At 41.3% G+C, this 24,956-nt stretch overlaps 1 protein-coding gene across 1 annotated transcript; it reads left to right on the top strand.

Moving 5' to 3' along the window:
* The first annotated feature begins 3,138 nt into the window (after positions 1 to 3,138).
* aldh1l2 (aldehyde dehydrogenase 1 family, member L2) lies at positions 3,139 to 24,671 on the top strand. The gene is made up of 23 exons (XM_084346187.1): positions 3,139 to 3,401; positions 5,877 to 6,021; positions 9,472 to 9,706; positions 11,409 to 11,574; positions 13,759 to 13,860; positions 15,054 to 15,143; positions 15,266 to 15,400; positions 15,588 to 15,713; positions 15,810 to 15,901; positions 17,704 to 17,851; positions 18,040 to 18,159; positions 18,275 to 18,402; positions 19,069 to 19,219; positions 19,312 to 19,382; positions 19,486 to 19,591; positions 19,900 to 19,987; positions 20,604 to 20,697; positions 20,796 to 20,895; positions 21,925 to 22,023; positions 22,261 to 22,426; positions 22,592 to 22,697; positions 22,793 to 22,992; positions 23,186 to 24,671. Exons 1-23 carry the CDS (start codon positions 3,354 to 3,356, stop codon positions 23,239 to 23,241), a joined length of 2,772 nt encoding a protein of 923 aa, XP_084202313.1. The 5' UTR covers positions 3,139 to 3,353; the 3' UTR covers positions 23,242 to 24,671.
* Positions 24,672 to 24,956: the final 285 nt, after the last annotated feature.

Below are 24,956 nucleotides of genomic sequence, written 5' to 3'. Positions count from 1 at the left end.
GTTTCTCTCTGTGGTTTCTCAGCACACATTCAGCATTGAGTGAGAAAAAGGACCAGATGCAAGTACCAGTTCTGGATATTGTGCACTGATTCATATATTTATCAGTGCTAGAAACGAGGAATTTACAAAAGTTGGACTAACTTTAATTAGCTGTATAACATTTTGGACCATGCATCTGTTAAAAAGTTACCAAAGTGTAACTTGCAGCAGTCAGTGACATCAGCACAGCAGTGTTGCAACAGCACAGGATGGTTATAATTTGACTTGCTACATTACAGGATAAAGGGACATGCAATAGGTGGAATAAATGCTACAGTACTTGCCAGGAAGTTATCATGTGTGCCACGTACAGACTAACCTAAACAAGACAGAGCAGTCAGGCTGAGTGCACGTTCTTTTTCAGATTACATTAATAAGTGTGTGTGTGTGTGTCACTGCCCTGCCTCCCATCAGGTTGAGATGACTGTTCAAACCTTTGCTCCACAGGAACCTGTGCAGGGCAGTTGAGTGTGGATGGTGCCAGATGTGTGTTTGATCAGAGCTTGTTCCGTGTGGGAATCTGGTCAGATATACAGCAGGTGAATGCTGGAGCAATGCAAGTGTAGTTAAACTAATAATTACTTTAAACTAGTTTATCTAACCTTTAATCTGAAGAAAGTGTGGGTGTTGCAGAACACTGTACGGTTACTCTTGAACCTTTGAAATGCAAATCATGTGCCATCATACTTTAAGTACTTTTTGGCTAAATATTGTGCAGTCTGTGATATAAATGGTTGATTGGAACCTTACCTTGCTACCCACATGGTCCGTGGTTCTTGGCACTGGCCATCAAACAGCTACAGAAATGTTACAGATTCATTTTACACCATTTGTTACAAACACACACACTGAGGCCTACTCAGCCTGTTATTTGTTAGGAACATTATGCAACTATTATACAACAAAACAATAAAGGTGGCATTTCTTCCGGGGAAAAAACTGTTGGTGGTGCAAAAAGGACTGTGTATCTTTTAAAAAGACGTCATTTAAAGGGGCAATTTTCAAGATTTGGCCAGAATTTTAGTTTAAAGCATTCAAAAAATGGTCTAATTTAATCAACAGTGTTTGAGAACAACAGTGTTGATGTGTGTCAAAGACGTCTATGTGCTGTGCTGCAGAGATGTCTGCTTACTGAAGTTGCTACTAAATCTAATAAGGAAACAAAATAAGTTTACAAAATGTCAAGAAAGGAGATATTTTCACACCATTACGAAACAGAAAAATACAACCTACACTCTGAATTCATGTTGCCTTTACCAAATTAAAATAACATCTACACTGTTGCTTCTTCACACTCTTTTGATAATGTTAGATGCATTTTTTAACTTTTTAAACTAAAACTCTGGCCATGTCTTAGGCTACAAGTCGTCCCTTTAAGTATGAGATATGAAGCCAAGCCTTTCATTTTTAATTGTACATGAAAAGGTTGCTACAGTGCCACCATACCAAAAAGTACTGTGGTTAAACTTTGTGCATTTTATGATCCATGGTTTATACACACATGACCTTTAGTTTTTGGCAGTGGCCATCAAACAGGAACAGGCTGATTTAACACCATTTATTAGACTACAGAGTGAGAACCAGCACAGAAATATACATGTTCATTCATGTTTCAGATTCCAATAGAAAATAAAGATTTCCAATGATATACATCTATAAAATACAAAATACCCAGTGTGAAGTTCTACTCATATCTGGTTTATAGTCATTTATGAGCATGTTAGCACCTTTGTTTGGCTACCATTAGCACACATGGCTTCTGGCTACCACCTAGGCTTTTGCTAAAAAAAAAACATTATCAGCTATTGGCCTGTTGTTGGAAGTAATGTTATACTTCTTTTTGTAATTACTGAAACATTCAGTGGATTTGTTTGTATTCCTGCTGTGACATGAAGTTGAAAATGCCACTGAGTTAACACCTTAGTCAGTATGAGAACTGCAACTTGAGAATTTCATTCATTTCCATGCGTTACTGTTTGGTCGAGGGCACAGTCAAGGAAAGAAAACTGTAACTTATTGCAGTATATCAACCTTTGGTCTTTAATATTACTAAAGAAACCAAGGTACAGTGCCAGCATACTAAAAGCACTTTAAACTTTGTGCATTTTTATGATTTATGGTTTATACCCACATGGCCTTTGGGTTTTGGCAGTAGCCATCAAACAGCTGCAGCTAGGATACAGGCTCATTTAACACCGTTTATTACACACTGGTAGAGTTTACTCCTGCACATGCACGTACAAAGCTCTGTATGTCTGCAGCCAGGTCGTCTTGGTTTTCTCAAGGAACCTAAAAAAGGAGGACGGGTTATTTCGTCACCTTTCCTTAAGATTTGGTGACATAATGGCCATTCCTCCTTGGGTTTGCTTGGAACATGTATATGACGGTAGCCTTGCAGAAGTCATGAAGTTGTTATCTTCATGAGAAGCTGTTATAAATGATCTATGAGAATTCTTTCTAAAAAAACAATTCAGTGGATTTGTTTGCATTCCTTCACAAACATATATACAAACATATATATACACCGATCAGGCATAACATTATGACCACCTGCCTAATATACATATATATATACATGTGTATAGCATATATTTATAGCATAGCATATATACACACTGTTGGATATATATATATATTTATATATATACATATATATCCAACAGTGTGGCTATATACATATATATGTGTTCATAATTTTCAACGTTATGTCTATATATATATATATATATATATATATATAGCTGTATAACAGTGTAATATATATTACACTGTTATACAGCTATTTATATATATATATAGCTGTATAACAGTGTAATATATATATATATGTTACACTGTTATACAGCTATAACAGTGTAATTTATATATATAACTGTATATACAGCTATATAACGGTTCAGGCTGATCAACATTGTCAGGTAAGGACTCGGAACATGACTACATTTCATAACATGCAGACCCACACTGGAGTGAGGCTTTAAACCGACTACACAGCTCGAGGCTTTTTCAATTCCCACGCGTGACCGCGCGGCCGAGGACGTAGTAAACTCCGCGTGACCGCGCACGTACAGTGTCAAGCGGCACGTCGCGGCCGTGTCCGCCGCTGTCGGGTATAAGCTGGCTGTGTCGAGCCCTGACCGCGGCCACTCCTCTGCTCTGCCCCAGCCTCTGCCTCGCACTCTGACGCTCACGCACGTAGACGCAGGTGTGTGTTGCCAGCAGCGCACATACCTCAGCGGCAGGTCGGATAAACGGAGCGGCGTTTGGACTTGCTTGTATTTCTCATACATTTTTATACACAAAACACCGCCATTATGTTGTGGACAGCGAGTCAAGTCTTAAGGAAATTCTCCACCTCGTCCGTGAGTACCATTGCCTCGCTGCCTTCGCTGCACCACAGAATGAATAGTAGCTTTGATACAGTCACAAAAAATCCTACTGGTACTCGCTGAGCGCGCGCCAGGTCATAGTGATACCAGGAGGACTGAGCCAGGCTCGGTTCTGATTGCGGATCAGTGAGTCATAGTTCATGTGCAGGTCTCTGTGAGTCAGTCTGCTACTGTATTTTCAGCAAATGATGGTGTATCAGCGCCAGTCTGCCACGTTACTGTGCGCTCGCCTCTGTCTCCCCCCTCTCCCCCTCTCGCTGTATGCTCTGACTGGACCGGCCTTTACTGTACAGGATCTGGAGGAGTTGCATCAGCCTTTGAGCTCCAACCTGTCTTCCAATATCGGCTTAGTTCAAGCAGGGCTGCGAGCAACCCAGAGCACAGCTACGTATGAGCAGTCTGCTCATTCATTCATCATTTTGGCTTTTTATTGCAGAACAAATGATATGCATGTCATCCCCCTCCCCAGTGTGTTGGGAGCTACCTTACTGTGGATACATGCTTGGAATCAACGGCTTTGAATGCATCATGGAGCACGTTGCAGAATGCAGTGTAGCAGCCCGAGACGGTGCCCCATGAACTTGACAGCACCATTCATTAGAGCACGGGAAACCTGAAACCTTCCTCCTGCACACATGTACTGCTACAGTCAGACTCCTCTCTCTCTCACTGGGTGAGGGTTGTGCTGTCTCAGCCAATTGCTTTTCTTGGAGCATTAACGATTTAACCATTGGATAAGGGCTGGACTTGACTGGGGGGCCCTGAGGTTGAGAGAGGGGCCCCCTGAATCCCACGCCTAGTTGTTTACATTTCATGCTTTCTTTACATCAATCTATAAAAATGAAATAAAAACAGCAATACGAATGTTGAAATTAATGCTGAAAGAATTCAATCAATCAATTAATTGTTGAGAAAATAACTACTAACCCTTCAGAAACCTGATTGGTTGTTTATCAGGCATATCAGCCTTTTCCTGTTTGCTGCTTTTTCTGATTTAATTCTGTGCAGATGACATAAAAATCTAATAGAGAGGCAAAGTCAAACCCCTTCACCATGGACCACTGGACTTGGGAAAAATACAGTATGTACAGTATGTACAGTACTTAATGACAATGATACTGTTTGCGCCTGAATTACACATATGATGTCTGTGAATTTAAAAGATCATTTTTCAACTCGAGAAAGACCCACACCCAACAGTCGCATAAGTGACATTGTTTGGTTTACAATCATTGAAACCCATAACCGAAACCTTGTAGAACCGGTCCCATTGATTAGCGAGCTCACAAACCTGAATTACGCTCCTTTCACATGGATGAATGACAAGAGTTTTTGAAGCCCCGGTGTCACTTAAAGTTTGAATGAGTACATTTTCAGTATTACTAGCAGTTTTTGTTGCAAGTGCTGATATTATTTGAAGCAATTCTCAGCAGATGGTGGCTCGTTATCTTAAAAACGTTATCTGTTGATGAATTGACCTGACTTAAAGGTGCAATAAGTAAGAATATTAGTTTAAAACATTAAACATTTATATAGCAGTCAGTAGAGTGCATACCTCCACCAAGGCGCAATAGTGCCCTTTGATTCAATCAAGCTTAACCCTGTCAAATAAAACATTTTAATCTGCTAGATTGGATTTGATTTGGATCAGCATCAATTTGACTCACTCACAGACAGCCAGCTAAAAACGCCTGATCTTTTTTTTCATAAAGTTTCATGCATTATTCCCTGAGAAATTAACAAAAATTATGAAAAATCTGTGCTGGAAATGTTAAAGAAAGTGAGAAAAAAATGAATGGATCTGTCCCTTAATCCACCTTTAATGCTCTTCATGTTTTGAAAGTGCATTGATTTTCTATGTTAAAGTCAATGCACTTGTGAATGGAGCACTGCTCAGCCTGTAAAACGGTTGAGAGAATAAATCAGACAATGTCACAGGTCATCAGGGTTATCTCTGTTTGCGCATGGAGACAACAAATGCTAAACCGAAAGTTTAAATTGCAAATGGGGGGCACAAAGTGTGAAAGACCTGGGTGTTCACTAGGTAGGGAGATGAGTTGAAGTCCAGTTTTTTAGGACTTGACCTACATATGGGACTTATTGGCCATTATTTTTCAGTTTTGTCTACTGAAAGTTCCCCCGAATTATAAGTGCAATCCAAAATTTTCGGACTGGAGTGTTCCTTTAAAAGTAGTGCCTGGTGACCTCCTCTGGCCCCTGGTGCTAAAGGCAGTTTCATGCAGTTGCCTGCTGTTAAGAATGTCTCGGCATTGGTTTACCACTGTCAGTTGCGTAACATCTCTGGAAGTAGCATGAGGTCAGAAAGAATGTTGAATATCCTCCTCCGCTGAACAATAGCTCCATGTTAACATGGAGATATTAATCAAAGCGCTGTAGTTGAAGTACGACACACTGAAACTAATGTGTTTGTGTTTGCTCTCGTTACAGCACTATTACCAGAATCAACTTAAACTGGCAATAATTGGCCAGAGCCTGTTCGGCCAGGAGGTGTACAGCAACCTGAGGAAGCAGGGACACAAGGTGGTGGGTGTGTTCACAGTCCCTGACAAGGATGGCAAGGCTGATCCCCTGGGTGAGTTCATTCCCTTCTCTCTTTTCTGTTGGTTCAGTCTATATCTCCACCAGACTGTCTGCACATTACTGTCCTCCTTGTCCTTCAGTGAGCTGTTGTTTCTAATCTGTTGCTATGTACCATCAGATCAACATTAATCATTGTGAAGTGGTTGATTGATCCCTGGAGTCTTCACTTCCTTGCAGCTGGTGTCATTTGAGGCTGAAAATACAAACTAATGTCTTCCTGTAAAGAAACCGTGGTGTTTCCTCGTTGATTTCAAAACACAATCCAAACCAACTACAGGAGAGAACATAAAAATATCAGGTTTTATGAGTATAAGGGAATAAATGTTGGCATCTCACAGCCAACAGTCCCTCATGCATGGAAGACAGAGCAGTACAAACTGCAGTCCGGACTCATGCACAGCCGTCTATTTAAATCCTGTTTGAAATGATCATGTTTTTACTTGCCCCACACTGACAACATCACAACACTGTAGGATGAGTGGGTGTTACTACTACTTGTAAGTAATGATAGGGTTAGGGTTAGCTCATTAGTGTCTAATGCGTTAGACCTACCACTTGTTTCTATATTGTCAGTGTTTGAGCATGTCAGTGAAACTTTAAGGAACTATTTTTATGAACTGAAACAGTACACTTTGTTTATTTAAGCTGCTGATGAGTGGCACTTTTTTGGCTGATGTGTCCATAATGTCATCAGACTGTCAAATATCGAAAAGGAGCTTTCAAATGTCTGGTAATATGTCTTGACATGTTCCTTATTAGAATAAAAGTTATTAGCATTTTATTTGGATAAAGTGACTAGATAGGACTGAAACTGCCAAAATTAAATAAATAAATGATTTAATAAAGAAATAGATACAAACATAGAAATAATATAAAAATACTGTAAATATAGTCATTCGTTAGTTTATAAAATGAGACGTAAATTTATTTCTTTTTGTTTCTGTATTTACTGTATGAATTCATCTATTTATTTACTTTCACATTTAACATTCCATATTATTTATTAGTTTAGTATTATTTTTTATTTTATGAATTTATTTATTTATTTATTAACTGTTTGTTAAAATGTGACAATTTAATCTTCCCATTTATTTATAGGCACTGTTATACTGGCCTGTGTGGTAGTTGACAGTTTAACCACTCGATACCACTGTTGATATTTTGCACTAGTTGCAGGTTAAGGTTGTATACCAGGTGGTATCACCTGATTATACTTCCTTGTCCTAGTTTCCGAACCTTTTTGTTGTTTTTTGGTTAATAATGTTTGCGGTTTTCACTTGCTAGCCTCTTCACTATTGAATGTTCAAAGACAGTTGGGCATGAGAAACAATAAGGTACTAAACACTGAGAATAGTGCTTTTGACTGATTGGCAACAGGAAGTGAAAACATCACTTTCTGCAGCAATATTTTGGTTAGTTTGTCCTTTACGTAGTTAACGGCCCCATTTGTAAGAAAAGTAAAGTTTTTGAGTCTCAGTCCCAACTGTTCAAATACTGACGCATTGGGATGGCCGCCCGCGTGACCTACAATCCCAATGTGTCAGTATTGACGAGTTGGGAATGAGACTCAAAAATCAACTTTTCATACAAATAACAGCTTGAAGTGGTAGTCAGCATGATCTAACAGGAGGTTTAAACCAGTTCTGTTTGTCCTCAACCTCCGAGCAAGCTGGTATTCTTATCTATTCTGCTTGCTAGTCTGTCTGTTTTCCACCCTTAGTATCAAGCTAACTTACTTACATATAACTGGTACAACTGGCGGCTGATCCCAAGCATTTCATTAACATGTGCTTCAGTATTGGTATACAAAGTAAACATATTTAAAGACAAGTACTCAACAGGATCTGTAGCTTCATGTTATTAACTTACCAACACATGAAGTCCCTAAATATTAATTAATGAAATATGCATCCATACTAGGTACTAAATACATTTTACAATGTATATTTCCACCTGTGTATTTGGCACCTGGTTCACTTATAATGGCAAAATGAGAACAGAGTAAATGTTTTGCATAGGTGTTGTACAAAAATAAAAAGACAGGAAATGTCCTGGGTCATCTCCAGGCCGGCAGAGGCCTGTGCTGTGTCTGAGGTAGATGTGTGTTGACTCTACAGTGCTCCTGGACAAAGGGAGGCCTTTATCCTGCGTTAGCATCGGCATAGTGGCTCCATTGTCTGTGTGGGGAGAGGCCCTGTGTGGCCCGGAGATACAGCGCTGAGGTGAAAAATCTTTGTTGTGATGATGCAATCTTTCCTGGAAGCATCATCATCATCGGCTTCCACTTGATCTCTGCCTGTTGTCCTCCTTTTCTCTAAGTGTTTGGAGCCAATATAAAACTCTTTCCATTTCTAGTCATAAACATATTCCCGCTGTGCCTGAGCCCACTTGAGTTTAGATTTTCTTAGCCTAACCCTAACCCTACTGTGAGGCGGTCAAAAAAGAAAGCACATTTAGCATTATTAGATATACATACAGTACAGTAGTCCTCACATTGTAGTTTGGTAGCACTACAGTGTGCTTATACTGACTATGTAGACTTTAATACAAGCAGTTAAGTATTACTACTTAAATTGTCTCTTGGTGGCCTTTATTGCCAAATTCAAAAATCAGAATAAAACCAATATTGATAAAATAGAATAGTTTCTTGGGGACGATTTGCAATTAAAAAAGATAGTATATGCAGTTGTGAGCATGTTATAAATACTTAAGATTCCAAAGGTATTTTCTTGTATTCTAATAATATAAAGTCAGGCTGTTATCTCTTTCTCTCTCTCTCTCTTTCTCTCTCAAACACACACACACATTGACATTTGACCTTCCCGTACTACTCCTCTCTGTTTCCGTTACCTGCTTGTGTGTTCTAGTGGGTGTGAGAGCTGATGGTATCACGGTTGGTTTCCTGTGACCTCAGTGGCATATTGCAGCACAGAGGGCCAGCTGTAGGACTGAACTGGATAAACTGCACTTGACTAGATATTACAGCTTATTATGGCTGTATGTGTACACATATAGCAGGTAGAACTGGTTCCGACTGGAGTGAAAGCTCATTTGGTGTCGAAGTTGCTGAGACTGCAACATGGGACTCCTGGGTTGAATGGACCTTTGCAGAGGACAATTTATTACCTGTGTTTTTTTATCGCTATGGTCATGTAGTACTGCAAGCAGGGGACATTTTCAATTTAAGGACACTAGAAAAAGACAAGGCGCTCTTCTGCACCAGATAGTCAAATCCTTATTTACAGATGAATTGCAAGTTTGAACAGTTAAATAAGGATGATGAATTGTGATGGCTTCAGGCAGGTACACACATTTAAAGGCTCCATGAAATCGGTGAAGCAGGTCAGACCAGTAAATGGTCTGCGCTGATCGTCATCACCCAGCGTAAGACTTGATTTCTGGTTTCTGGACTGTGTCAGTAAATTCTCCCCTTCTCTTTCAGCGGTGGCGGCGGAGAAGGACGGGACGCCGGTGTTCAAGTTCCCACGGTGGCGGGTCAAGGGGAAGCCCATCCCGGAGGTGGTGGATGCCTACAAGGCGGTGGGTGCCGAGCTCAACGTCATGCCCTTCTGCTCCCAGTTCATCCCCATGAACATCATCGATCACCCCAAGCACGGCTCCATCATCTACCACCCCTCCATCCTGCCTCTGCACAGAGGAGCCTCAGCCATCAACTGGTGAGAGAGATTAATCGCACTCTTTGTTTCAGCCTGTCTCTGCTTTCAATACATTGTTCACAGGCTGAGTAGTACTCCACATGATGAGATTTGTATCCATCCCATACCTGGTTAGTGTGTGTTACTGGTTTGATTTGACCTACACTGACAGGTACAGTGGGGGGTTTACATCCTCTCTCAGGTTAAAGGATCATTGGTGTAACTTTGCTTTTGCCTCACTGGCCACAGGGTTCATAGCAGTAAAAGAAAATGACAACAGTGACGTTCACATCACAGACCCACCCACAAAACCACACTGTGTTCACCACAGTAAAGATCAGTAACACATTACAAGCTCGGGATTGTCTGCTTAACCACAACTGTGCAGCTGTACATAAATGAGAAAGACTACAGACACTTTCTTCTGAGTGTAAACAGATGGTGGCAGTTAGCCAAAATAAACAAGACTTAAAGCATTAACTGACAACTGCAGAGGACAGTCTCTCGAGGACATGTGTGAGAGACTGTCAATCAGGGACATGTATCATATTCTCTGTTATGTTAATTGCAGCGGTAATTACAGCTAATTAGTGGACTTGATCAAACTGTCACTGAATATCTGTGTAGTTGTCTGTCACACAACACAGCCTCCTGTAACCACTAATGTTTGCTTTAAAAAGAACATGGTGCCTTTGTGCGCCATGGTTGCCAGCTGTACAGATGTAAACTAGCCTCTTGGCTCATTATGTGGCTGCTGCTGAGCAAAAGTTGTACAAGCTAGCCTGACAAAAGTATTTTGTCCTATACTTCAGAACAACTAAATATATATTTCACAGGCCCAAGTCCTCTCTGTTTTCCAGGTCAGAGTAGAGGTACACGAGGGTTAGCTGCTATCTGTCTGTCCAACGGGAGGTTTAAACCAGTTCTGTTTGACCTCTACCTCCGAGCAAGCTGGTATTCTTATCTCTTCCGCTTGCTAGTCTGTCTGATCACCACCCTTAATATTTCTCTAGTCCTGTTATCACTGGGAGTAAATGAACTGCTTCCATTTGTTTTCAAGTGTAAACTATATATTCTTCAAAGACAGTGACTGTGGGACCCCATGTGTTACCTCTGTGGCCCAGCTACTCCCATGGTTAATCTGGCTGTTGGGTTGTAGTCACATTACTACCAGTCGCTGAAGAAGTCCTTTAAAGTCAAGTTCGTAAAGATCAATAACACTCTCTTATCTGTTACATATGCTAGAGCCAGGAGGCGGTTAGCTTAATATATAGACCACGGAGGAAACTATAAAACTTAATGCAAAAGTAATCTTTGCCTTCTAATCATAATGTGATTACAGCAGAGATATCTTTAATTGATATTTTTACTAACAATTATGTAAGGTTCAGTCAGTCAAATACATTCTAAAATCATTAACGTTAATACAATAAAATAAAAATCATTAACATATAAATAACATAAATAATTGAAATAAATATTCATGCCCTAATGAGAACTGATGGCATACAGCTTGTGTGTTTCACAGTCTTATCAACAGTCTGATTGCCTTCGTCTCATTTACTCCAGGTGTAGCCACCTTTTATCTTTTCTTTATCTGAGTCTGCTCCATTTGCTCAGGTTTATGGCTGACTTTATATCCCCTACCTGATCTAAAAATACGAGGGTTATGGCACTGTTTCAAGTTTTGTTTTGGCTTTTCTGTGTATGCATGCATCTCCAGGACCCTGATCCACGGTGATAAGAAAGCTGGCTTCACAGTGTTCTGGGCTGATGACGGGCTGGACACCGGACCAATCCTGCTGCAGAGGGAGTGTCCTGTTGAGCCCAATGACACAGTGGACACAATCTACAACCGCTTCCTCTTCCCAGAAGGCATCAAGGCCATGGTAACCACCCGGAATTTCATATATATGAACCTTTTGATAAGGAGTGTAATCAGGATTATTAGCATGCAATTATCTAGAGCCTTTATCAAATGGAGTAATCCATCAGGTAGTCGAGACCTGTTAACACAAATTTCCATTGTCCCATAAAGAGAGGGAGCCAGAGAGGGCCCGCTATTTACTGATGTGATTTCGTTCAAAAGGCGTATCTTTGTCACTTGTCACGACGCATGGTGGGTCAGGATCTCAGTCACAACACATTATAACAGCGTTCATATGATTATAAACAGTTTGCATTGACATTTTTAGATTTACAGGTGGAAACTGGGTGGAAACACGATAAAGCGCTACGATGTGTACAATCACGCCTCTTTCAGTTCTGCAACGCTGGCATGCTGTATAAAATGGCACACTGTGTGGCAAGCCCTTTAGCATTTAACAGCTAGACTGGATGTGCATTGCAGATATCCGTAATTCAAGTTTTCCAAGTCAAAAAGAACATTTCAGATATTCACAATTATATTCTTCCTAGGATCATGTGTATGGTGGAATTTCAGTTTCAGATATCTTCAAATGATTTCTGCCTATCCATTATTCCTGTTCAGGATATCTTTAAATCCCCTCAATTCCAGATATCTACATTGTCCTTTTTAGATATCTTAAATGAAGTTTAGACTACACAGAATGACGTTATAGATATCTTGAAATTAAATGACCACTAATTAAAATGATATCTCCAACTAGAATTGGGAATAGTAATTATTTAATTGTAGATATCTATTATCAAGTTATAGATGTTTTGAATGTAATTTTGATGAGAGATATCTCAAGGTGGAGATATCTTTGTCGGATGTATGATTAAAATATAATTATAGGTTAATTGAAGTTTTGACTTGGCAAAATGGCGTTGCAGATATGTGTAGTGCTGTCAGAAGCTACAGCAAGTGGGAGGCGGGAGCCCAGTTGGGAGGTTTTGGCTTGCATTGTGTGAGGTGTAATGAGCTTGGGCAGGTTTTTAAATACATTCCAAATTAAAGTATATCAAAAATATATTCATTGATATGCAGTTATTAATAATGCGAACACATTAGCACACTCAGCACAACTTTTATGACATGATTTTTCTTCATTCTGCTGAGAGGAGTCCCCACGCACAGGCTACCCTAACACACAAGCTGTGGTGATTTTGCTAATCTGTATTTTCTTTGAACAGAAACCGCTCTGCTTGCAACATTACATTATTCATATTGCTTTTTGATATCATGACATATCATGGGATTACCTGTAGCCTACTTCTCTCTCTCTTCATGTGTGTGTATGGGGTTGAAACTCGTTAAGTTGGCATACTGTCAAGGCTTGTTGCAGTTTATTAGGTTAGATAAAACCTATAATTGTTGTAATTTGAGCTGTCCCTTCATTATGAAGGCAAAGGGCAGATATAGAAACTAGTTTTACAGTTGCATTGTACAGTGTGGCCTCCTGTCTGCGTTCTTGCACACCTGTGAACACTTGAGTTGTTGCTTTATTCTTTCATACTGAAAACTTGTGATGAACCAAAATGCTGATGATATCGTTTATGAATTCATTTCAGTTGTTTACTATTGACAAATAATGAAATAATACATTTTTTAATTATTATTAATTCGGGACTGTTGGAAAACATCACACCAACCTGGCAACCTTGCACTACAGGAGCTGTCAGTGAGAAGTAGAATAAACTCATTGGATTGGCTGAAAGCCCGACATTTTCAGCTCACGTTACTCCAGAGTGAGAGACCAGTGTCCCCAGACCATCCAAGCTTTGTCACAGATCCTCAAGTTTGTCTGGAGACAAAACATTTTCAATATATGCTGTAAATTTCCACCACAGCTCTCTCGTGTATGAAGCTCTTGTTCACCACAAATTACTTGATTATAAACTCTTTTTCATTCATGGTATTTTCTTACTATCTTATCTACAACAGCAACCACCATTTCTTCTCCGAACACTTTTCAAAATGCTGTTGCAATGCTTTGCCAGGCCAGTATCAAATGGGAAGCCTCAGATGAGCAACGTCACGCACAATAGTCATAATGACATTTAAGATATCTGCAACTATTGTGTTGACTAGTTAAAACTGAATTAGAGATAGCTGTTATTGCAATTTGAGATATCTCTGTCTGAAAAGGGCTGTTTTCGTGGTGCAGGTGGAGTCGGTACAGCTCATCGCTGATGGAAAGGCCCCTCGAGTCGCCCAGACAGAGGAAGGAGCGACCTATGAAGGCATCCAGAAGAAATCCAACTCCAAGGTGAGAGTTCTTACAAATCAGCAGTTAGTATATAAGTATGGTTCTATGAACTCTGGATGACAATCAGTGTTATGTAGACATGGCTGAAATGGGTCTGTTGAGGACAGTCATGGAGAGAGATAAGAGGGACACTGCAGCAACGATCTGCCAGGGCTGTTGGGGGAGATGGGAGTGTCAGTGGTTGTGGGGTAACTGCCGGGAGCGACCAGTAAGGTCGGGGGGAGGGATTGAGTGTATGCATTTTCATGCGTTTTTTTAATGTGTGAAGGGTGTGTGTTCAAGCTAAAATGGGATGATAAAGGAACAAGTCACCCAAAAATGAAAATGCAGTCATTATCTACTCACCCCCATGTCCACGGAAAAATCAGCTGAGGTTTAATAGTCCAAGAAACATTTTCCTGAGCTTCACAGTAAAACAGTGTTGCAGCAAAGGAAATAGAAAACTGACAAAATGACATACGATGGCTCCATACAAGCTCGTCTTGCGTAATCCAAGTCTCTGGAAGCCCAGTCAACATTTGATGTTATTCACAACCTTTCTTTTGCAAAACCTTCTGTAGCTGCTAAGCTAGGAATATCGGTGTGCTCCTTATCTGAAGTGGGCGCACAAGTGTCGAGGGTGTGTGTTGGGATCTCTGGGCTTCCGCAGACTTGGATTATGCCGAACGAGCTGTATGTAACACATCCCTAGCTACCTCAGTTGTTTAGGAGAATGCTGCACTGCTGCTTTGCTGTGAAGCTCCAGAAATGTTTTGTGGACAGCCCGGGGGTGAGTAGATAAAAACTGAACTTTAATTTTTGGGTGAGCTGCTCCTTTAAGCTGTTGGCCAGCTGCTCAGTGCAACAAAACCTTCATTCAATGAACAGCATGGAAAATCACTGGTAGCTCAACATGTTGTTCAACACTAAATGTATGAGACCGAGTGGCTGGCTGGGAAAAGACAGAGGTGGGGCTGATCATAGCTGTTCTCTGCTTTCTGATTCGTCGCTTGGAGCCACATTGCTGGCAGTGTGTCTTAATGTGCTATTCTTAGTGCAGAGGTTTAGTTTCCAGCATGGCTTTTCCACGTGTCACTCAGATAGTGGGGGCCAGCTGTTGGGCTTCCCTCTCATTCTCAGAAATTGAGGTGAGCTGGTCTGAAAATGAACGTGAGCCGTCAGCATGTTGACCCCCATGTCTTTCTGTCACTCAGGTCAACCTGGCCCAGCCAGCTGAGGCCATCCACAACTGGATCCGTGGCCATGATAAAGTCCCCGGTGCCTGGACTGTCATTGATGGTCAGGTGGGTCACACTAACTTCCTGAACTCGTAACACCATATTAAAATGTGACCAGGTGCAGTTTAATACAAATTTAAAAGACACACAAATATCTGTGTAATGCTCCTTCTGTGTGATTTCCTCAGTCTGTGACCCTCTATGGCTCGTCCATGTTGGGGGGGTCGGTACCAGCCGGTCAGCCCCTGGAGATAGAGGGGGCGTCCCAGCCCGGGCTGGTCACCAAGAACGGCCTTGTCTTGTATGGAACTGATGGGAAGCCTGTGAGTTATTGAGTCCTTGTTGTACTATAAAATAAATATTCAGAGCAAACAAAAGTAGAGCAGGATGAGTGTGGTAATGCCTCTGTTGCTGCATTCATAGTGAGTTGCATGGCAGCTGAGTCTATTCAAACACAGCATGTGTCGGCCTGTACCTGCTGTACTTTATCCACCTGTGTTTGGTCGACAGCTGCTGGTGAAGAACCTGCAGTTTGAAGATGGGAAGATGATTGCTGCTTCTAAATACTTCTCCTCTGGGGAGAGCTCCAGTGTGGAGCTGACCGACGATGAGAAGAAGATGGCAGAGGAGATCAGGGCGAGTAATCTGTTCGCGGCTCCTTTTTAACCTGGTATTTGGCTTTCAGAGCCACTGTTAAATACTGATTGTAAGTTGTTTTTTTTTTTTTTACAGAACGTCTGGAAGAGCATCCTCAGCAACGTGTCAGCCATTGAGGAGACCACAGACTTCTTCAAGTCTGGAGCTGCCTCCATGGATGTGGTCAGGTGAGGGAGGAGGCCAGTGCAGTGACCGGTCAGAAATTATTCATGAGATTAGTACATACAGGCAGGTTGTCTCTTTTAGAGCTATAGTCTGAAATCTGACATTTTGGGACCCAAGTCTCAAGAACATTCTCTGATTTATGATATTTATTTGGTCACATAATAAAATATATTTAATATATTTCCACACACTAAAACAGTTGGTCACATAACACATGTATATGTTGTTATACTTTTGTGGTGAATATCCTTCTAGTGTCTATTTGCAATAATTCTGCAATAATAATATCAAAACCCAGTGTACACACACACAAATGCAATCATGATACATAGGCAAAAATTAGCACAAGAGGAAAAAAATAAACCTCACCCCCACTAACCTCTAGCAGCAAGCAAAAAAAACCCAACAGAATCAGCAGATCTGTTGAACTGGGGAAGGCTGTTCCAAAGTTGGTGCTGACATTGCAAATGCACGGTCACCTCTAGATTTGAAATGTGATCAGGGAACAGTTATAAGGCCCTGATCAGATGATCGGACAGGATGGCAGCTAGAATAAGGACTCAGTAATGTATGTTATGCATGCTGGTGCCAGGCCATGCAGGGCCTTGTATGTAATTAATTACATTCTGAAATGAACTCTGTTTTTTACTGGAACCCAATGAAGGGAGGCAAAAGTCTGGGGCTATATGAGTCTTAGATAAAATAGTGTTTTGTGATTGAATTTTTTTGCAGTAGTACAAAAAGAGGGCAAGTTTTCAATTTCAAGTACTATTGTCTCTGGACACATGTTTGATATAATTATAGTGGAGACGGACAAAATGTATTTCTGTTTCTAATTGGTAATATTGTTGGCACCACTGTCACAAAGACAACCAGTTCACCACCGCTAACGGCAAGACACAAGAATAGACGTTTGTTTCTGACTTGTTTTGGCTTCCTTGCCGCACCTGGTTAATTTTCTGGCTGCGAGTGTTGGCAACATAGCGACTGTTGCGCCAGCAGCCTGGCTACTGTCCATAGAAAGAAACAACTGTGCCATGATGAAGGCAGAGTAAAACACCCAAATGTTTTAATAAGTAGGCAGGTTTTTTTATTTACTGATTTTGTGGAAAGAATGCCAACTGAATTCGGGTTTTGAACCTTCTCAAGTCCTGGACCTCTCTCAATCGAGTGAATGTCTGTCCGATGATCCCTTTTGTTTTCTCTTTTTTTCTTAACGTCATCTAACAAACATTTCTCCAGTTGGAAGGGTGTTACTTAAGATTTTTAGTGGCACAACGGCTGCAAGCTAGTTCAGACAGGCAACTCGAGCTGCACTGCTACACACATAACATACCCCACTCGACGCAATCCTCTACCAAACACACCCTGTCTATTTGGCAGTCTATTTAAACTGCAAACATCTCCCAACTCTCTCTGCCCTGCGTCAGTATTTCTGCATGTTCTATGAGCCCCACCAATGCCCAAGCATCCACCTGTAGGCTCCGACCGGGGGGGTTCAAGATGTTTTTTTCATCACTGCCCAATATCTCTATGTAGACATATCTGCGGGGAGTGATGAGGTCGGATGCCTAGACACCAAACTCTAGATCAACTCTGTTCAGCTGCTCTTATAAACATTTCAAATTTGAGCTGTCAGACTGAAATGATAGTATTGCATCCTATGCGTGACCTAAAAATACCACCACACATGGATAACTGGTGCTGTAAGTTATTATAAACTCTTTACAATCCTGGAGAAACTGCTGTGTAAAATAAACAAGAAGAAGAGATCACTGTGAACTGATGTCATCCCTGTGTCCAGGCTGGTGGAGGAGGTGAAGCAGAAGTGTGCCGGCGTCCAGCTACAGACTGAGGACGTGTACATGGCCACCACCTTCCAGGACTTCATCCAGATGTTCGTCCGCAAGCTGAGAGGGGAGGACCAGGAGGAGGAGCTGGTCATTGACTATGTGAGTCTCCTGCTTTTATTGTCTCAGTGAAAAAATCTTCCGGTATGCTGATCTTCTTTAAAATGAGCGATTGTCTATCAGTGGGCTGAGATCTATGATATTCTCAGATACTGTATGTAGGCGTAAGGTAGATGCTTGTGGTTGGCTGATTTGTGACTGTTGTACTGATACTGCTGTGTTGTACCCAGGCAACCAAAGATGTGAACAACATGACATTGAAAATGCCACACCAGTGTTTTATCAACGGCCAGTTTGAAGATGCAGAAAATGGAAAGTCTTATGACACCATCAACCCTAATGATGGATCAGTGAGTCACATCACAGTGCTGACATGACACACACAGAGAAGATGTAGTTTGAAGAGTCACCTGGTGCACCTGTATTAATTAGTGAACTGAGCATGATCTTCGTGTCCCTCACCAGGTGATCTGTAAGGTGTCCTACGCCTCAGTGGGGGATGTTGACCGGGCGGTGGCAGCTGCCAAAGAAGCTTTTGATAATGGACCCTGGGGCAGGATGAACCCTAGAGACAGAGGAAGTCTGCTTTATAAGTGAGTAGCTCCACCTAGAGGACTACAGTGATTACAGGATCAGAAAAAACACTCAGTGCACACACTGCAAAACAACCATAACAAATTTTTTTGTATTTTCTCCTACATCACATTTCCTGTGCTCTCTTTTTCAAGAAATTAGCACAAAATATAAATCCAAGAGTGGAATGTCCACTGCTATTATGAGTTTATAGATTAGGTAGCTAATTAGCTAGTCAGCTATAGCACCTTGAACAACATTTTTTGAACACACATCTGCTTGTCCTCTGTCCTCTTTTGAGAGACGTCCCCTGGTTTTGTATTAATTACACAGAATACAGAATAGAGGTGTCTACGCTTTCTTTGATTCAACCAATCAACTCTTGCATCAAGCAGTAATGTCAGTGCTCTATGATGGATGGAGAGACGCGTACGCTGAGATAGACGGCAGCCTGTTACACAAGAGCAACAGACTCTGGACAACGACCCAGATTAGCTTCTCTGTGTCTCCTTCTGTTCTAGCTTACAGACATGAACACACATCTTGTCCTGCATCTTAGCTTATTGAATGAACCACCAAACAAACACATGCATTTGCAGATGCATTTCGTCTTCTTATGAAGCCCTCTCCCACGTTACATTTAAAAAACACCCTCACACTGTCTCACGCTCTCCTCCTCCCCGCAGGCTCGCAGACCTGATGGAGGAGCACCAAGAGGAGCTGGCCACCATCGAGTCCATCGACTCAGGAGCTGTGTACACGCTGGCCCTGAAGACACATGTCGGCATGTCCATCCAGACCTTCAGATACTTTGCCGGCTGGTGTGATAAGATCCAGGTAGGTTAACATTCGGGCACACAGACTGAATAAACTTCATAAACTTAAACACTGATTATGACACCAGAGGCACACGTGGTTGTTTGTTACAGGGCAAGACGATCCCCATCAACCAAGCCCGGCCCAATCGCAATCTGACCTTCACTAAGAAAGAACCTCTGGGGTAAAAAGCTCTGGATTTACTAAGTGCTTCCTATATCTGAATATTGTGATTGAACTATATGTGATCCAATAAACAAATATAAATGATGTATTTTCTGTGACAGTGTGTGTGCCATAGTCATCCCATGGAACTACCCTCTCATGATGCTGGCATGGAAGAGTGCTGCGTGCCTCGCAGCTGGAAACACACTTGTTCTTAAACCTGCACAGGTGAGTACACCATACACTCCCATTTTAAATAAACAAACACACAGTGCAAAACTAATCAGTTGTTAGAATAATGACAATGTTTCTTCAGCTGAGTATTCACCTGATTAGATTACTGATGAAGGTAACGTAGTAACTGCAAACTCAGACAGGTCAGAGTGTATTTCAGTACCTTTTGTCACCACTGGTACATCAGGTTTATGCCACTGCTGCTGAAGTGTCACAAACCTGTTTACCCCCTAATCCCCCTTCATCCTTAATCCAAGTGACAGAGTGGTTCTTGTTTCATACATTATTTCCTATATTTACAGGTCACTCCATTGACAGCGCTGAAGTTTGCTGAGCTGTCAGTGAAAGCTGGCATTCCAAAAGGAGTTATAAACATTTTGCCAGGCTCAGGTAATGAACACAAATACACGATCCACAGAGTCTTGAACAATGAAGTCATTTTTCCTTTCCTCATCCATTCTGATTGTTGTCCTTGATGTCATGAGATAGCGGAAAGATATGAATTAGAAATCATACAATGAAAACCTAGTGATCTTTCTCCAGGCTAGTGGTTCCTGACATGATTGCTTGTTTATACAAAGCAAAGTCTACGTACAAATCCTCATCACAGTTTATGTATCTATCATTTGAAAGCAGTTCAGTCAAAAAGTGATATTGTGATCTCGGTCTCTTTATTTTTCATTATTCTTAGAGGCTTGAAAAGGTAAAACTGTAAAACAATATTTTACCAACAAGTTCCAACAAATGCACTATTTCCCCCTGTTTGAGTTACTTCTGTTAAAAACTACAGTGTCAGCAGTTTTAGAAATGTAGTGTTTTGTATATTTGTGAGCCATTTTGAAGATTTACATCCTCATTAGGAGCCAATAGGCTTGGAGCTGAGAGTGTCATATAGAGAGGGGAGGTCAGAAAGTACTGGGAAACAGAAACACATTGTTGGTTTTTCTCCTTTCTCTTTCTGTCATCGATCCATAACCCACCTTCCCAATCCCTTTCTTTCCTGCAGGTGGCATGGTGGGGCAGCGTTTGTCCGACCACCCAGACATCCGCAAGCTGGGCTTCACTGGCTCCACACCTATTGGCAAACAGATCATGAAGAGGTACACCCAGACTAACTCACTGCTTGTTGGTTGACGTAACTGTCTCAGTCACATAACTTCATGCCCTTCTTGTTTCTCCCTGTGGTTCCCTGTTGCAGCTGTGCTGTCAGTAACCTGAAGAAGGTGTCTCTGGAGCTGGGAGGGAAGTCTCCTCTCATCATCTTCAGTGACTGTGACATGGACAAGGCTGTTCGCATGGTGAGAGAGCGACACTGTCAGGAAGAGAGGGATGTTTGAGCATACTGGAGGATTATCAGGCTGCTTTTACAGCGTGCTGGTGCTAAAGCAGTTAGTCACTGAGTGCATTTTTTCATTGACACAAAGTTCACCTCCAATCATGTGTTATTTATTAATGGTATACTATGATTTGTCGGTTGCTCTTTGTAAACACACCATTTGAAGTCAGCCCCTCCTTCATGGCTCAACGGTTGAGACAGAGGGAGAGAGAGATCAGCAGTGGTCGAGCAAATTATAAAATAAATGAATAGATGCAAAGCAGTAGATTGGAGGATTAAAGAAATAACTTCCGGATTGTTTCACAGTTGGTATGTTCCAAAGCACAAATAAACACACCTCCACACAACCCTCTGGATTTTATGTGAATCCAGATGAAGCAGGCTAAACTCTTTACCCTGCCTGTCTCTCTGTGTGTGTGTGTCTCATCCAGGCCCTCAGTCAAACAAACACACAGACCTGCAGCTCTTTTTACATCCATAATATACAGAGGGCAGATGAGAAGGACAGAAACAGCAATATTAACTGGTTACTACATTTTTATTGTCCTGACCTTGTTATCGGCTGGGGGCTACACACCACTACCCAAAGGACATCCAGAAACGTCCAAACCACTGCAAAATACTGAGAAAATAAGAAAGTATAGGCAGGGGCAAGACACCCCCACACACTTCTAGTGGGTCATAAGTAAGAGTGACAGATATTGAGTAGATTGTGTTTCTCAAACATGAAGATTTGCTGTTTTTCTCTGTCTTATATGCTTTAAATGGAATATGTTTGTGACCTGAACAATTTTTTTCTTAAATACACATTTGATGATGTCACCTTCATGGAAATTTAGGGAAAATCACTCCTCACTATCTCTCTATATGCTAAATAAAAAGTGTGTAAAAGTGTAAATATCAAAATCTTTGCTTAATGTGTGCAGTTTGTTTTAAAAAGTCTTTCTTCTTCTTCATTCTGTATTTGTGTTGTGTGTCTTCTGCTCCACAGGGCATGAGCTCCGTGTATTTCAATAAAGGTGAGAACTGCATTGCTGCTGGACGTCTGTTTGTGGAGGAGTCCATTCATGATGAGTACATCAGCCGAGTGGTGAGTTAGCCAAAACACAGACATTTCCCTCTTCTAGAATATTACAGTACATATTGTACAGTAAAGGAATATTTCTGTACAGTTGAGACAGATTTTAAAGAAACAATATCAGAATTAGATCAGCAGAGGCCAAGAAATCCTACATTTGAGTCCCTAATATGGTGGTGAGAGTTTGAGAAGAAAAAGCAAATCAGAATTCAAAATCTTGTTTCTTTTTCACCATCCTTTCCCTCTAAGGTGGAAGAGCTCAAGAAGATGAAGATAGGAGACCCACTGGATCGCTCCACGGACCACGGCCCACAGAATCACAAAGCCCACCTGGACAAGCTCCTGGAGTACTGTGAGGTTGGCGTGAAGGAGGGAGCTACGCTGGTGTACGGAGGCCGACAGGTGGACAGGCCAGGTAGAATACACACGTCTGTAGCTAATGGGACTACGGCTGCAACCAACGATTATTATTTTATACATATTTCTGTAGATTGACTGTCAAACAATTCTTGTTTTTCAGTCTTCTCTGTAGCATCACTGTTAGCATGAGCTACTAACCAATATGACATTTTCTCTTCAGGTTTTTTCATGGAGCCTACTGTGTTTACTGGTGTGGAGGACCACATGTTCATCGCCAAAGAGGAGTCCTTCGGCCCTGTCATGGTGGTGTCCAAGTTTAAAGACGGGTAAGTCAGTAAGAAAAGAACCCTGCTGGTGTTGTTGCGGTGCTGTTGTTTGAATTGCTAACTAGTATCTCCTGACCTCTGGCTCCAAACCACAGCGATGTAGAAGGCGTGCTGCAGAGAGCCAATGACACAGAGTACGGCCTGGCCTCAGGCGTGTTCACCCGTGACATCAACAAGGCCATGTACGTGAGTGAGCGGCTGGAGGCTGGAACCGTATTTGTCAACACCTACAATAAAACCGACGTGGCTTCACCGTTTGGAGGCTTCAAGCAGTCCGGCTTTGGCAAAGACCTCGGTGAGTAGAGACATGGAACTGACACGAAGGACACCATTCAGAAGATGATAAAAAACTGTCTGGTTTCACACAAGAGCCAAATCAGACAAAAAGCTTAGAAATAATAATATTATGGTACCCTCCTTCAGTTACCCAGAAAGCTTTGAGCAGTAAATATTGTTTGACTGACACTGTTTTGTTCTGTGGTCCACAGGAGAAGATGCTCTCATGGAATACCTCAAGACCAAAGCAGTGACTGTGGAGTACTGAGGCACAGACTCTCCAAAAGAACTATGACCCACATATGAACAGCAAGGGACTCATCTGTCTGCTTCAGTCCAGCTTCATCCAGCTTCTTTCAGCATTGCTTCTGGACTGTGTGCGTGTGTGTGTGTGTGTGTAGCTGTATGTCAATGTGTGCACCGTACGAATGAGAGAAGAGCTTTGTTATTCATCTCAGCATGGACAACGTGCCTGTCTTTTCTTGGCTTTCTGAGTGAAAATTCACTTGATGGACAAGAGACCCGTGTGGTATATCTACACATGCAACCCGGGGTTGGACTCCTGACAGGAACTGAGCTGGGTCTGACTGTATTTTCAAGGTTTCAGTTCCATAAGAGTGTTTTATGTTAAAACACACTCACCATTTTCAACTTGAAAGCCGTTTTCCCATCATTATCAATGATGTCAATCGATTCTGTTCAAAATTTGAAAATCATCTGAAGTCATGCCTTTCTCATTCACTTGTAATGCTGCCTTCACCATTCCTTTGATACCTCTTTGCTGACTGTGGCAGCTTCTGGACTGTTGTGTACAGTATGAAAATAAGTTGTAAGCTGAGTTAAGAGGAGCTTAAGCACCAGGTTGAAAACCAGTGTTTCACGGCCCGCTCTGGCTGAGAGCTTTAAGTTAAGCAGGGTTGAGCATGAACTTTCACTCGCATAAAAACAGGGAAGGGACTGTTGTCACCGTTTTATTCTTATGGATGGATTAAAGTCTTAATGAGGACTGACTTCACAACAGCCAAATGTAAGTTGGTAAAAAAAAAAAAAACACTTTAAGAATGAATTCCTACTTTGTAGGTAGATTGGACTTTTAAGTATACTTTGTGAATCACGTTTCAGACACCTGAAACTTTTACAGTCAACATTTAGTCACTTTTACATTACATACATTTGTATGATTAGTATAATTTTTCGGCACGCAGCTGTGACATCCAATATTTGAGATTTAGCCGTTTTACAGCATCTCACCCGCGAGCTATGTCATAAGGAACTGACGAAAGACAAACATTTAGTAAGGATGTTTGCTGTTTAGTTGCTCGTTGCATTAAAATGGTTGTTTGACGGCCAACTCTCAAATCTCAGATGTTGGTGCATCATTCAATGCAAAATCAGACATTTTTGTAAATATTCGTAAAAAAAGAGGGAAAAGGGACTATTTGATATATTTTTTATCAGACAGAGGAACACTATATGTTATAAGACTATATTATATTCAGTAAAGACACACCAGCTAGATGTTTTTACGCATCACTAATGTGAACAAGTTGTGAAATTAGTTTTCTACCTGGGCCAGGAAGCGGTTGTTTTTCTCCCCTCACCGTTTGTGAAAAAGGTGAGAGCTGCTCCCTCAAAAAAAAGTATGTCTTCAGCCAGTAATGTCATATGATGGTAAATAAACTTTGATTTGAACTTGAATTTGTTCTTTATCGTTAATCTTTTCACCCTGCTGCCATCTGGCAGAAGATACAGAGGTATTCACTTTCATACCACCAGACTACAGGCGGCTTCTTTCTTCACTTTGCCGTCTACCTACATTTGATACAAGCGAAGCCCGAGAAAGTTGGCAAGGCAACAGTGATGTAAATGAATAGCTACCTTATCGTTCATCAGTTAGCTTCATAGTTTCAATGCCAGACTGTAATTGTTGCTGGACAGTGACCACAAGTAAATGATTATTAGATAATGCTAAAATGTAGTATC

Source organism: Pagrus pagrus (assembly GCF_965226575.1).
Source record: "Pagrus pagrus genome assembly, chromosome: 23".
Lineage (NCBI taxonomy): Eukaryota > Metazoa > Chordata > Actinopteri > Spariformes > Sparidae > Pagrus > Pagrus pagrus.
Note: the sequence above shows the minus strand (reverse complement) of the source record. Positions and strands in the feature narration are given on the sequence as shown.

Excerpts from the sequence above, each read along its gene's own strand:
- aldh1l2 (XM_084346187.1), top strand. The coding sequence starts at position 3,354 with ATGTTGTGGACAGCGAGTCAAGTCTTAAGGAAATTCTCCACCTCGTCC. Across the intron at positions 15,401-15,587 it reads ATGGAACTGATGGGAAGCCT|CTGCTGGTGAAGAACCTGCA; the intron begins GTGAGTTATTGA and ends TTTGGTCGACAG. Across the intron at positions 18,403-19,068 it reads AGAGGAAGTCTGCTTTATAA|GCTCGCAGACCTGATGGAGG; the intron begins GTGAGTAGCTCC and ends TCCTCCCCGCAG.